This window comes from Anastrepha ludens, chromosome 3, assembly GCF_028408465.1.
Source record: "Anastrepha ludens isolate Willacy chromosome 3, idAnaLude1.1, whole genome shotgun sequence".
NCBI lineage: Eukaryota > Metazoa > Arthropoda > Insecta > Diptera > Tephritidae > Anastrepha > Anastrepha ludens.
The window spans coordinates 92,608,072-92,623,588 of NC_071499.1; the positions used below are offsets into that span (position 1 = coordinate 92,608,072).

Consider the following 15,517-nt stretch of genomic DNA (forward strand, 5'->3'; position numbering starts at 1 on the left):
TGAATACTTTGAGTTGTCTAGAATACTTAAAGAAATAATTAGCACCCAACTAAGCGCATCCTTTACGTGGTCCACGCTGCATAGTTTTCATGGAATAATTTGAAAAATATTTGCCTCTGCTGCTTTTACTGCAAAGATTCGGTCGATTTTGCGGAAGAAGAATCTCATCCCAGAACTCGCAGAGGCTTAGTTGCCATGAATTGACTTCTTTAGACTTTATAGTAGTCGTATTAGCTCGTATTGTAAAAGTATATATTTGAGAGGAAATGTTAAAGAAAATGAATCCATCGAAGGAGTTGTACGTATGTAAATATTGCTAACTAAAACACGTACAAAGATTTCGGTTTGCTTGATTTTTTATTGTTACAAACATTTATGTGTATATACTATAAGTCCTTTTTTATTGATAGCCACTCTCCGCTTGCTCTCCATTTTTCTCTTCATTAAAACACCACACTTCACTATTTGATTCCAGTCCTCGGCCTTGCTCCAAGTTTTAGGCATGGAAATGGTTTTTGGACCACAACTAAGAGCAAAGTGTGGCGCATTTAGTGAGGAAACAATTACGCCCATACATGCACACATACAAACATATGTTTATTATTCGGTGCATTTCGCTGTTTTGCTCTTTTTTCTCACTATTTCTTATCATTTTCCTTCAGCAACTATGGAAATTTAACATATAATCTCAAATTTTGCGCCATTATATTTATTAATTTTTTTCAATTCGCCAAAAACGATGCCGTTTATTTTTGAACCGAACTGCGGCGAGTTTATGAGGATTGTTTTGAGCTTCTCCATTTTGCGTATTTCCCCTTCAAGGCGACCCTTGATACATCCATGTGCGACCTCTTGAGCCCAGCCTCGGATGCCAAGATAGTTGATCTCGTTCTCGAGAAATAGGCTGAAGAGCTCATGGGGTACCCTAGCGCTGATCTCGAATTCACAAGCATAGAGGACGACTTTTTTAACACGTGGCTTGGGTACTTCACTGGACATGACTGTAAATTTCGAATATCAATGCCAACCGAATTGAAAGTGTTACATTTAATTTGAATATTTAAATTCATTATTTTATGATTTTTATTTCGTTTTTTTTTTTGACAAATTTCTAAACCAAATATTGACGCTCATGTTTTTTGTGGAATCAAAAGAGGTTCTTTGCTGTGCTGTAACAGAGTGCCTCATTCTGAAACATGGACATATTTTTTCAATAGATTGACTGAGCTTCCTCTTTGCCGTCGGTCAGGTTCGGGCACTAAAGTTCGATTTGGTCTTAGTCATAAATGACTTTTTCTGTTAAAAATTTTGTGGCTATTTGCTCTTTCACTTGTCAGTGCTACAAGTCAGCTATATGAGATTTTTTTTTAATGTGGGCATATTTATTGAAAAACTTACAAGTATAACTAAATTTGAGCCTAAGAGAGAGTTTTTGGATTTTAATCTAGTTTCTGTGCTTGCTGGTAAGATTTCACAACGGCAAGTTTTAGCTATCCCTTAAAGCTAAGTTCAACTAATTGAATGACTTCCAAATACATCTACTGAACTTAGTTACTCCGAATTACTACTTTTACTTAATTTTTATCATGGTAGATTAGCGCAGTGGGTTTAAATTTCGCTTATAAATTAATTCTCTTTTATTAGAATTATTGACTTATAACAAATCCCAACACGTATACATCTCCAACTAACGTCTCTCGTTGTAAACGTGGCATGCCGAGTGTGTGTGCGGGAGCACTAGCGAGAGTGTTCGGGCGAATCAGCGCTTTTTTGAGATATTTTTCGCTGCTATTTTCAATTTCTTCACCAACCATCGGTATTTGAAGATTTCTATAAATGTTCGCGTTTTTGACGTACCATGGCACTGCTGGTATTGGTGAGCTGAGATGCATTGCAATCGAACGAAATGGTCATGGTGACAAAAACTTCGAATATTGGTTTGCTTTGTGTGTTCTTATATTTTTTCACACAGATGGCTCGCTGTACGTATCTTAATACGGGTATAACTTGAAAAGTTAAGGGACCCTAATATGAAGCTTCCATGTATTACTGGAAATAGTTTCAGTTATTATTGAAAAAGTAACAAAAAATTTTCAACAATATATTTCAATTATATACAATATATAAAAAAAGTATTTAAATTATATATAAAAATAATTTTAAAAAATTTCCAATCAATTGGAAAAATTGGAATAAAATTGGATATTTTTTTCAAGTATATTTTGTCTTAAAAATTAAAGAAAAATGGCAAAAATATTAAAAAGAACCTACGATATTTCACGTTATAAAAATCTAAACAAAAATTTTCAACATTGTACTACTGTGGGTAAAAAGTAAGGTGAATTTGGTTGTATAATGAAAAATCTTTATTTATTCTTGTAAATCAATTTCATCCCCTTCAAAATAATCCCCTCTCGATGAAATACACTTATGCCAACGATTTTTCCAATCCACGAAACATGCCAAATAGTCCATTTCCGGTATAGCCATCAGCATCTTCTTCGATTCAGCTTTTATCTCCTCAATCGACTCGGAACGCGTTCCCCGGAGTGGTCTCTTGGGTTTTGGGAATAGCCAGAAGTCACACGGAGCCAAATCAGGCGAATACGGTGGTTGCGGAACGATATGCGTGGAATTTTTGGCGAAATGGTCACGAAAAACGAGTGCAGTGTGAGACGGTGCATTATCGTGATGCAAAAACCAAGAGTTGTTGGCCCATAATTCTGGTCTTTTAGACGAATTGCTTCACGTAAACGAAGCATAACGCTCAAATAATATTCCTTATTAACAGTTTGGCCAGGTGGAAGGAATTCATAGTGCACCACTACACAAAAATCGAAAAAAACTGTCATCATGACCTTTATTTTTGAACGACTTTGACGTGCTCTTTTCGGTCTGGCCTCGCCTTTAGCACGATATTCGCTTGATTGATCGGTTGCTTCAGGGTCCTAAGCATAAATCCAAGTCTCATCTCCCGTAATGATGAATTTGAGCTTGTCCTGATAGTCTGAAAGTATTGTTTCACACACATCAACGCGACGACTTTTTTCCAAGAAATTGAGAGTTTTCCAAGAAATTGAGAGTTTTTACCAAACGAGATTTGACTTTTCGTAGGCCCAAATGGTTTTTCAAAATGATTTTCACAGATCCTTCTGATATTCCGATCATATCAGTAAGGTCTTTAACAGTCAACCGACGATTTTTGAGCACTAATTCCTTCACTTTATTGACGTGTTGGTCATCTGTTGACGTCGATGGTCGTCCGGAGCACTCCAAGTCATAAACACGTTCTCGACCCTCTTTGAAGTCTTTGTACCACTTATAAACATTTTTCTGGGACATGGTGGAATCACCAAATGCCTTCTGCAACATGCTAAACGTTTCCGCAGCCGAAATTTCATTCCGCAAACAAAATTTGATGGCACTTCTCTGCTCAATCAAATCAGACATTGTAAAAATCGAAAAATGCACTCTTGGTCGTTTGGTAAACACAAGCGTAAATATATCTACACTAATATTATAAAGAGGAAAACTTTGTTTGTTTGGTTGTAATGAATAGGCTCAAAAACTACTGGACCGATTTTAAAAATTCTTTCACCATTCGAAAGCTACATCATCCACGAGTAACATGGATTATATTTTATTTCGGAAATAGGGCTCGAGATATAGGTCAAAATGTGGCCCCGGGTAACCTTCAGATGTGTATGTACAATATGGGTATCAGATGGAAGCTGTTGGTGAATGCTTTAGTCCAGAGTATTTTTCATGCCGCTCCGTCACTAGGGTCTCGAGATAGAGACCAAAACGTGGACTAGAATGTGTTTGTACAATATGGATATCAAATGGAAGCTGTTGGTGAATGCTTTAGTACAGAGTATTTTTCATGCCGCTCCGTGACTGGGGTCTCGAGATATAGGTCAAAACGTGGACCCGGGTAACCTTTGGTTGTGTATGTACAATATAGGTATCAAATGAAAGCTGTTGATAAGTGCTTTAATACGGGGTAATTTTCGTAGCTATTGATGACTAGGGTCTGGAAATATATGCCAAAACGTGGACCCGCCGTGTCTTTGCACCGAATTAAACCAAACTTACGCACATTGTTAAGTAGGTATTGAAAATGGTTTCCGTATAGTGTGGATACCTATTGGTCGATAGGGTCTCGAGATATAGGTCAAAACGTGGACCCGGGTAACCTTCGGATGTGTATGTACAATACGGGTATCAAATGGAAGCTGTTGGTGAATGCTTTATTTCAGAGTATTTTCATCCGCTCCGTGACTAGGGTCTCGAGATAGAAACCAAAACGTCGACCCTAGAATGTGTTTGTACAATATGGATATCAAATGGAAGCTGTTGGTTAATGCTTTAGTACAGAGTATTTTTCATGCCGCTCCGTGACTGGGGTCTCGAGATATAGGTCAAAACGTGGACCCGGGTAACCTTTGGTTGTGTATGTACAATATGGATATCAAATGAAAGCTGTTGATAAGTTCTTTAATACGGGGTAATTTTCATACCTTTTGATGACTAGGGTCTCGAAATATATGCCAAAACGTGGACCCGCCGTGTCTTTGCACCGAATTAAACCAAACTTACGCACATTGTTAAGTAGGTATTGAAAATGGGTTTCGTAAAGTTTGGTTGTAATTCGGAGCACTGGCAACGGGTACAGCGTTCTTTTGAACCAGCCATAATGTCGCTTACTTTTTAAACGCTTGGGGCGGAACTGAACTGTCAAATTGACAGTGTGAGTTACAATGTGTCAATATTTCTTTCTGATTTGGATGCCATAAGGAAAAAACGTAAGTGCAACATGTAAAAATTGTTTGTGAATTTTTGTGGAGTGGATTTTGGAACAGTGAATAATTTCTTACGAAATTTGAGAATTTAATGTGAAATCCGAACGAAATTATGTGTTCGTGGAAAAATTTTTTTTTTTCGTTTTTTTTTTTTGAAAAATATAAATGGATAATGGTTAAAAAAGCTCCACTGCTTAATAAAACATATAAATTGAAACGAAAAATTCATGGATGATCAGGAAAAAAGACGATTGTTTATTCATATGCGTTGATTTGAAATTTAAAAACAATTTTCTTATTTCCTGATTTTCAATTTATATTTTATATTTACTCAAAAGCAAATAGAAAAACAAAAAATATTGTTTATGCCAAAGCGTTTGAATAAAGAAATAAATAATATGAAAATCATATATTTTCTGATCTAAACCATATCTATTCTATTTTAGTGTGCCCAGCGAAAGGGGCCGGGTGTGCTAGTTACTGATAATGGCATTAACATTAAAGTTGGCCCAGATGTTATTAACAGTGTTGCCAACTCATGAAAAAAATAACTAGGGCGAAATTTTAATCCCGCGAAGTTTGACAAATAAATTCACCTTACTTTTTGCCACAGTATATATATATATTTTTACAGTTTGACATTCCTAATAAAATCTATTGGATGTTTTCAGTCACTATTATGGCAAATGTACTATTTTTATATTCTTCCAATGAAAAAAGCGTCAATATAAATAGATAGTAGATTTTGCTAACCAGCAGCCATACCTATCGTCTGCCGAAACTGCCTCATTTGGTGTGTCCAACAGGCGACGGTTAGCATGAGAAAGAAACAACAGGGGTACTTTATTAAGCTAGATCAAAGTCGCAAAAGCGAGAATATTCTCCATTGTTTGTGTGTCGATGATGGTTTCACAGAAAAAAAAAACTAACTTTTACTTTGATATTTCATATTCAAAAAGTTTTTATCAAACTAACTGATCGAGGCAGATTTATTTTTATTATTCGCCTTTCCTCTGATTTTCGGATTAACAGCTGATTTACCATGCACCAACAACAACCCAGTCGTCTAGAGCATCCGCCACTTCACTCAAGTTTTCTTGTTGTTGCTTCTTCTACTAGTCAATGGGAAAAATGATTGCTGCTGCATGAACTTTGATAATAATTTTTATTTATTTTCATCTTGTTTTCGTTTCAAATGGCGATAAGCAATATTTCGGTTATAATTGCCATGAGACCATTTTCGGACGACACCCTCCGCGGGGTGCTTAACAGCACTTAGATCAACATATAGTTACATACAAAAACAAATTCAAGCAACATAATTACACAGGAGTATGAAAACATCTGAGAGCGATTCACTTAAGTAGTTTTAGGTTTCACAGTGCACACATTCACATATTCATTGGGATATATATATAAATGGATGTATTTATATGCAGTTATGTGTGTTCATCGTTAATGGCTGTTTTGAATTTTTTTGGTTACATGCATAAAGATGTGTCGCTTTGAATTATCGTTATGTCGATGATGCTTTAGAAGTGATTTCAATAAATTTCCAGCGCAGCTTTGGTAACGTAAATCGATTTCTTTGAAAATGAACGTCTGTAAAGGGTATCTAAATAAATGTGTATGTATGTATGTTTGACTGCCTTGCTCTGGGTGTGTGTGCATGCTTTCAGCTTTCACACGCATAATTGGATTATGCGGCCTGGCAACATGTGACGGCGGCGCTTCATTTCAGATGTCGAAATATGTAACTTCATAAATTTGGCTTGAGAAAAAGTGATAATCAAGATAAGCGCTTGTTAGCCGAAAGTGGCATCCATTACGCAGTCCCGCATAATGCTGCGAGGCGATGCCCGTCAAGCGGTGTCTCGAATTTATTGAAGCTTGTTTTCGTGTGTCCGGCTGCTTAGCGCATTGCACCGCTTTGATAATGAACTTGAAAACAAACCGAGTTTTTAATTAAATTCAACTCACCATTTCTCTTTTTTTTTCCTTTTTACTTTGTTCGCAATTAAAGTGCAATTAATCTTACTGGGATCCTGTTTTTCTGAATTCGGTATTCGTTAATTTAATTTTGTACAATTTAGCGCATATTTCTTAATCTGCAGCGCCCAGCAACTGAAGTATAAATGGTTGACGAGTTCGCAGTCGCGTATTGGTTTTGCAGTTGTTGCAGCGCTGTCTTTCAATCACGCCACAGACGAGTTGCGCTGTTAACGCCTCATCAGCTGAGTCCACAGGGTGTTTATGAAGGCACTATTGAGTGTGAAGTGGCCAAAGCTGGCAGCGCTAGTGAACCACTCAGTTACTTTCTATGTCTGCATGCCACAGCAAATATTTTGCTTGGTGAAAATGCCTTGGTAAACGCGTTTCGATAATTACTTTTTATGGTTTAAAATTTTTGTAGATTTCAATGTCATTTTTAAGCGCAATATACATTCGGACTGCTGGCGAACCCATTGCTGGCTGCCAATTTACTTTCACCGAAGCTGAGATTTCAAGAGTATGGCCATCCAAACTAATATTTGAGGGTGAGTTATTGCCATAAATTTTATATGAAAGTGTGGATTTAATTTATTTTTTAACACTCTTTTATTTCACTTTCACCGAAAGAAATACTTTCAAAAAGATATTAAATATCGTTGAAAAAATGTATTAAATTTTTTTTCATACATTTCAAGCTGTAGAGAAATATTGGGCTATGCCAAAATTTTATCTATTTATTTATGTCTGACAAATGTGCGTTAAGGTAAATTGTCTTTTCGTTGCACAAACTTATCACTTAAGGCCGGCGGGCCAATTAGATGTCCTAAATTCAGTAGTTTTCGCGAAGCGTTGTAGGATGAGAAAAAAAAACAATTAGCCAAATGAAGTTTTGGGGATAGTTTAATATATATTTGAACTAAAAAAAAAAATTTGTACAATCTCCAACAATATATTGTAAGCCGAGTTATCAATAGATTCCCAGAGCGCCTGTATCCAACTTCTGTACAAGATACAACTTGCAATTTTCATCTGAAAACAAAAAAAAAAAAGATTATTAATTTTGATGTAATTATCTTCGATATGAACTAAAAAAAACATCCAAAAACTTTTTTTAAGCGACTTTTTTACCCAGTTGAAGAGTTTTTTTTTCCTTGAAAAACCACTTTTTTTTCTACCTTCCTCAAAAATTCGAATTTTACGTGTTTCTCCCAATTTTCTTAGTTCACATCGAAGATAATTACATCAAAATTAATAATATTTTTTTTTTTTTGTTTTCAGATGAAAATTGCAAGTTGTATCTTGTACAGAAGTTGGATACAGGCGCTCTGGGAATCTATTGATAACTCGGCTTACAATATATTGTTGGAGATTGTACAAATTTTTTTTTTTTAGTTCAAATATATATTAAACTATCCCCAAAACTTCATTTGGCTAATTGTTTTTTTTTCTCATCCTACAACGCTTCGCGAAAACTACTGAATTTAGGACATCTAATTGGCTCGCCGGCCTTAAACCACAAATTTGCAACTTATTTTAGACTTAAACTAAGGGTAGTTCATAAACTAAGTAATGTAAGAATCATAAAATTGTAGCGGTAACGGATAAGAACAGAAAAAAAAGAATTCACAGAAATGTAACAAAGGGAGAGAGGTGCATTGCTCACTATCGAAATAGGTACATATGTAACTGCCGTTTTAAAACATCTATCTGATTCTCCACATAAAAAACTCAAGCATGTACTTCTTATGGAAGAAAAGGCGTTGGCGAAAAATAATTGTGCAAAATCAACGGTATTTTGTAGGCTCTTAAAACCTCCACTCTGTATACTAAAATTGAATGGACTATTAAACTGCATACCTAGAAAATGGCAATGGCAAACCTCCGAGTGTATTTCTGCCATGAAAAAGCTCCTCATAAAAATATCTGCCGTTCGGAGTCGGCTTGAAACTGTAGGTCCCTCCATTTGTGGAACAACATCAACACGCACACCACAAATAGGAGGAGGAGCTCGGCCTCCTAACAGAAGTGTACGCGCCAATTATTTTTTTTTATTTTTTTTTAGAAAAAATCTAGATATTTCAGTTATAAGTTGAAAGTTTTGATGAAATTTGGAAAATTTTCGCATAAAGTTTGAATCTTTGCGTTATATAGTATGGTAGTTTTCATTAATATAAACTATATTTTTAATACTGGACAAATTACTTTTCCAATATACGCATGAATAACAAAACATGCAATAAAATTAAGGGATTATGTGGATTAAAAAAAGTGTTAAAGATACCACACCTTGTAATTAATAAAGACGATATTGATATTGGCTTCCCTTATTCAAATCCGGCTCGTAACAATAGTAGTGAGAACATTGTTCTTACAGAAAACTTACTTAAAATAAATGCATTAGCCCATAAGTTTGAACTCGGAGATACAAATTTTACAGCTCATGTCGAAAGTAGTGTATTAGAATTAGCTAACACAGCTGAGCCAATTGTACATTTTACGAACAGCATAACAGCTGATGGTGAACAAACTACAGTTGAATCTCGGTACACTTTTATAAACGCGGAGAAAATTGACATACTCTTACGATTAAAAAATAAAAAAAAGAGCTGTGGGGAAGACGGTATCTCAAACTTTTTGCTAAAGAAAACAACAAACACTCTCTGGAGATTCTTAGCAATTATTTTTAATCACTCACTTAATATAGGCTATTTCCCACTGGAATGGAAAACAGCAAAAATAAAATGCATTCCAAAACCAAACACTGACATTAGTTCTCTTGTTAATTACCGTCCAATATCTCTTCTTTCAAATATTATTGTAGTAAATTATTTGAAGATTTTTTGCTTGAAAAAATAAAACAACATATTGAAGAGCGACATGTCTTAAAATACTATCAATTTGGGTTCCGGCCATATCATTCAACATGCCACGCACTAACTTTACTCTCTGATTTTATTTGTAGAAATTTAAATCGACGACAGGCGACGATATTAGTCAGTCTAGATTTGGAAAAAGCATTCGATACTGCTTGGGTGGAAGGAATCATATTTAAAATGTACAGGCAGTTCAACTTCGAAAAAAATCTTTGCATAATGTTGAATAGTTATTTAAAAGAGCGATCATTTTATGTTAATGAAGGTATATTTAATTCTTTGACAAGAGACGTTAGCTCAGGTGTGCCACAAGGTTCTTTGTTGAGGCCAATTCTCTATAACACCTTCTTAGCTGATTTCCCTGACCCACCATTAAGTTCCGAAATTAATAAGTGCGATATCAAAGTACTCATATACGCAGATGATATAATTATATTGGGATCTCACCAACCCATAACCAAAGCCAATGAAGCCGTTAACTTATACCCAAATGAATTACTATAAGTACATACTTTCACAAATGGAAGCTAAAACTAAACTTCAATAAAAGCGAAACAACTATTGTTAAAGGAATGCGTAAAAACTTATATCCAAATGCTCGTAAATATGAGCCTCAAATTAAAATAAATGGACTCAATATAAAATACAAAGAACAAATTAAATACTTGGGCATAATTTTGGATAGCAAATTCACCTTTGTAAGACATGTAGATTTCATTGACAAAATCAAAAAAAATGTTCTTTAGCTATTGTAATTTAGTAAGAAGGTAGGGTGGACTATCGAACTGCATTAAAATAAATATTTACAAACAAATAATTATACCAATCATATCTTATGCTCATCCGATATGGTTCAATATTTTGTCGAACCAAATGGAGAGACTAAGACGATTTGAACGATATGTTTTAAGAATTTGTAGTGGTCTTCACCGCCAACCTTACAGAAGTGGTACTTTTCGGAAAAGAGTTTCTAATAAAAGTTTATATGAAAAATGTAAAATATCACGCATAGACTTTTTCTTAATGAAACCGTCAGTAAGACTTGTTGGTAAACTGACATTCATAGAAAATGAACTGATAAACAAATGTCTGTCAAAGGCAAGGGAAATATCATTACCTCTAACAGAAAAACATTTATCACCAACATATTTAAAAATACTAGAAAATAATAATATGTTACATAAAAATAGTAAAGCAATATATTATCATAGGCGATACAATACTTACAACTTCAACGATGAAAATTTAGTTTAAGCATTGATCAATTTATAGCCAAATAAATTATAGAAGTTTAATATACTTACGTTATCTCCATTTCAAGCCTTTTTTGGGAGAATATAAATAAGTTTTAAAATTATGCCAAAGACATAAAAAATAATAATCATAACCTATTGTATATATCAAAAGAAAAATAAATTTTTAACTCCTAGATAAATACAAATATATGTTAGGATAATGCTAAACAATCTAACTTTATCATAACTTTGTAAACTCCTATGTTAAAATGATTTTGGGCAATAAATGAAATGAAATGAACTATATTTTTATAACAAAATAGTGGTGTGCTTATAAGTTTTGCAGGGATATGACGTAAATGTGGTTAGGGCAAGTAATAGAAGTTGGCAGGGGACACCAGAGTACGATATCACGAAGAAAGAACAGTCTGCAGGCCGCTGACTCTAAGCAAGTAATCTTCGTCGGTGCGACGAACACTGCTGCTCTTTTTCCATACTCTTGTCTCATTAGACTTTATTTTCTTTCTTGCTAAGCTTTATAGCTACTAAAAGTAAATTGCGAAATGTTGTTTAACTTTCTTCTACAATATATGAATCTAGAAGTATTATTTAAAGCTTAACTTATCTTCTTTTTAGATTCGTAATGACGTTACCTTAGGCAAAAGGAGACCTCTCACTACTTCTAGTTTTGCATTGATTGGTAGGCATACTGCCACAGATTTCTTAAAGGGTAATATATTTTTGATGTCTATATATTTTAATATTTGTGATCCGCATTCATTTTAAATCCAAGGCTAGTTTCTACTAATCGAAATTTCATTTCCTTATCTTTCACAATAATTGCCAATAAATTACTAAAGTCAAAAGAACCAACATTTCCGCTGCGTTTATATAAAGACAATTTATTTTCGCCGAGATGTGAATAAAGATCACCAGCAAAAAAGTGTATAGAGACATTTTGGCAGCAGTGCTCTTTAAGGGAAGGCAGTAAAGAGTATATGGCCCAATATATGTAGTTCCTTCAGTTACGCCAGACGGAAATCTCATGCGATGAGAAAACATAATCCCTCATTGCACTTGTTGCAGTCTGTTCGTAAGGTAGATCTGCATTAATTTAATTTAGTCTATCTAAGGTAGTGATGCAATTCTAAAAGGAAAATATCATAGGTGACAGTACCAAAAGCTTTAAAGCAGTCTCAGTCCAAAATAATTGAATATGTGCAATCGAGTACGGGGCGAATGTTGTCCGTTACCTTTGGCACTGCTGTATCACTATTAGGGCGGGTCGATTTAAAAATCGCTCATTGCTCTGTGAAAATCGTATTCTAGGGATCAAAATAAGAAACTTTGCCGAAGGAACCATACCTCTAAAACGAATTCTGATGTCCCCCAATTTGGGTCGAACGAAAAATCCCCCTTTGACCCATTTAGAGTGCTCCAATCGAGTCCAAATGTATGACCGACCCCCACTAACTTTGGACGGCCGATCCACCCATGCCAGTGGCACACCCCCTGGAACTCCCCTGGGGGGTTCCGCATACAATCATTTCAAAATATCACCATTTTTGGCCTTTACATAAGAAAAGAAACTAAAAAGTTCGACCCAAATTGGGGGACATCAGAATTCGTTTTAGAGGTATGGTTCCTTCGGCAAAGTTTCTTATTTTGATCCCTAGAATATGATTTTCACAGAGCAATGGGCGATTTTTTTGCCTTCCCACAAAAGACACTAAAAGTTCGGCCCAAATTGGGGGACATCAGAATTCGTTTTAGAGATGTGGTTCCTTCGGCAAAGTTTCTTATTTTGATCCCTAGAATATGATTTTCACAGAGCAATGGGCGATTTTTTTGCCTACCCACAAATCGACCCGGCCTAATGTGCATAGTCCACTAGTCCTTTAAAATCCGAAATACCAGTTAGGATTTTACCGTCACCGTAACCTGTTTGACCTTTCTCAAGGGCGTACCACCAAACTAAAATATTATATTAGAGAATTAGCCTATTTACCGCTAGGTTCTATCCCCCATTTGCTAGTAATGACCTTCTCTAAGAGTATAATGCTTTTCACTCTGTCTGAAAAAAATTTGCTCTTAGTGTCATGCAACTCAACTGTCAACAAATTGAAAAAAAGTTATAATTTATTTCAAATTTGAGGTATGATGATGCTCTTAGCCTAAATGAAACTTTTCTTACCTAATTTTGTGAACAAATACGTCCATTCAGTAAAAAATTACAGTACATAATTCTGATTTTAACCTACTGTGGCTCGCTGCGTATAAATAATGCGCATTTGTGTGCTGTAAAAAATATTACATAAAAAATATAAAACCAAAAAGATGAAGCAAATGTAAAATTGAAAATGAGAGCTAAACGAAGGTTGGGAAAATGAGAAAATGTGGAAAATTGAAAATTCATTGTGTACGATTTGCTAGTTGTAATGAAAATTGCAACTGATAGTAGAAAGCAAAGGTGATTTGCTTCTTATACCCAGGCCACTAGTGCACTAGGGTACTATAACTTTGTTCGCATAACGGTTATTTGCGACAATCTCAAGTAATCAATATGCAAATATATATGTGTATAGTTACACTGAAATGTTAAGAAAGATAAAAAAGTCAGTGTAAGTGGCCATATCCGTCGCACTGTTCGTCCGTACACCCGATAATTCAAGTAAAAATTACTATATCCCTATTAAACTCAGTACTAATGTTTGGGAACTTTTACTTGGGTACTCAAAGAGGTAGCTTTGAAAATTGCAAGCTATGCGCTACTCCAGAAACTAGCAAAGGAAGTTTGTTCAAGTTGGTAAAAACCATGATCTTATGCTAAAGGTATTCGATATTGTTGAACATTATTTTGTTGAAATTGTATAAAGAACTTAATTTCAACGGATACTCATTAATCTTGGTATAGTTTTCACTCTTATCCTGTGATTTCCTAATGATCCTCCCGAATTCGTATCTCAACGGAAACCGCAAAGATTTGAATATATCCGAATCACTTCATATATTGACTACTCCACATTTGCCAGAAAGTCAGGCAAGCTGATATTTAAGAGAAGGAAGATTAAAATTTTAATTTTGCAATTGTGTATTCAAGATTAATCAAAAAATAAAAAAAAACGATTTTGAGTGATGGAAATCACGCTCCATTGCTTGTCTGTTTGCATATTGCAGCTGCCTAGTTCAAAAGTATCAAATTCGACTGACGTACGACGCCGTTTGGAACAATTATACATCTTCTCAAAGGGTGATTCATTTTGCGGGTACTTGTACATATAATAACGGAGAATCACTATTTAATAAGAACGCAGATTACTTACTTACTTACTTACTTACTTAGGTGGCCATAACAACCCGTTACCGAGTTACGGCCGACCTCACTAGCTCTCTCCAGGCGCCTCTGCTCCGCGCGCGCCTTCTCCAATTCTGTACAACAAGCGAGCATAGGGTTTCCTCCACCTGGTCTTTCCACCGGAGCAATGGTCTTTCTCTGCGTCGGCTCCCTTGGACTTCGCCCTCGAACACCTTGTTTGCTGGAGCTTCTTCATCCATACGCACGACATGCCCTAGCCAACGCAGGCGTTGGATGGCGATGCGTTGAACTACGTCAGTGTCGGCGTAGAGCTCATACAGCTCGTGGTTCATTCTTGAACGGTAGTCTTCGCCAACGCGCACAGGACCGAAGATCTTACGAAGAACTTTTCTCTCGAACACCCCAAGAGCGGCTGCATCGCTTTGTGACACTACCCATGAATATGATTTTCACAGAGCAATGGTCGATTTTTTTGCCTCCCCACAAAAGACACTAAAAGTTCGACCCAAATTGGGGGGCATCAGAATTCGTTTGAGAGGTATGCTTTTTTCGGCAAAGTTTCTTATTTTGATCCCTAGAATATGACTTTCACAGAGCAATGCGCGATTTTTCTGCCTCCCCACAAATCGACCCGGCCTAATCACTATTGTTGATCAGATCTAAATTGAAACTGACACTCACTTAAGAGTTTGTACTTATTCAAATTCTGCATTATTATTTGGTGAAAACGCCTCTCCTTCTTCGCATTATAGGCTATATTTTCAGTCCATTTCTTCTGGTTGAAGTTAACTATAATGTTCCGTCCCGAGTATCGATACACTTAAATCCTTGTTTAAAAACCATTTACAATAAAGTACGAACTAAGTAAAGCGTTTCCATAATTATGCTAAAAGTTAAATTCTCATTCCAAAACCTTTGATATATAGCACTCGCTTTTAACCACTAAGAAACAGATAATCTCCCCTCTCAATAAATGTTGACGATGGTACGTCTCTAACTTTTTATTCAGCTGTTGAATATTTTCTGTAGCCAAAAGTTATACTTAAAACCTCTAACAATTCATGACTCTGCGCCAAACGACATTAAACGACGAAAATTTCTATTATAACAGTACTTTTTAAAGTCATACACAGTATGTTCAATAAATAACAGAACTTTTTATTTAATTCATGGAACACGTAGAGCTATCTACTAAACTTTGATCGTATTGAAAAGGTACAAGCGTCAGCTTTCAACTGCAGCCAACTTCATGTAAATTGTTTGACAGGTCGTTTCGTGCTTGTGTCGTAAAAATACAAT

At 35.5% G+C, this 15,517-nt stretch overlaps 1 protein-coding gene across 1 annotated transcript; it reads right to left on the reverse strand.

Moving 5' to 3' along the window:
- Positions 1–338: 338 nt before the first annotated feature.
- Positions 339–1,095, reverse strand: LOC128856627 (acylphosphatase-2-like). Its single transcript, XM_054091936.1, has one exon. It carries the CDS (start codon positions 997–999, stop codon positions 676–678), a length of 324 nt encoding a protein of 107 aa, XP_053947911.1. The 5' UTR covers positions 1,000–1,095; the 3' UTR covers positions 339–675.
- Positions 1,096–15,517: the final 14,422 nt, after the last annotated feature.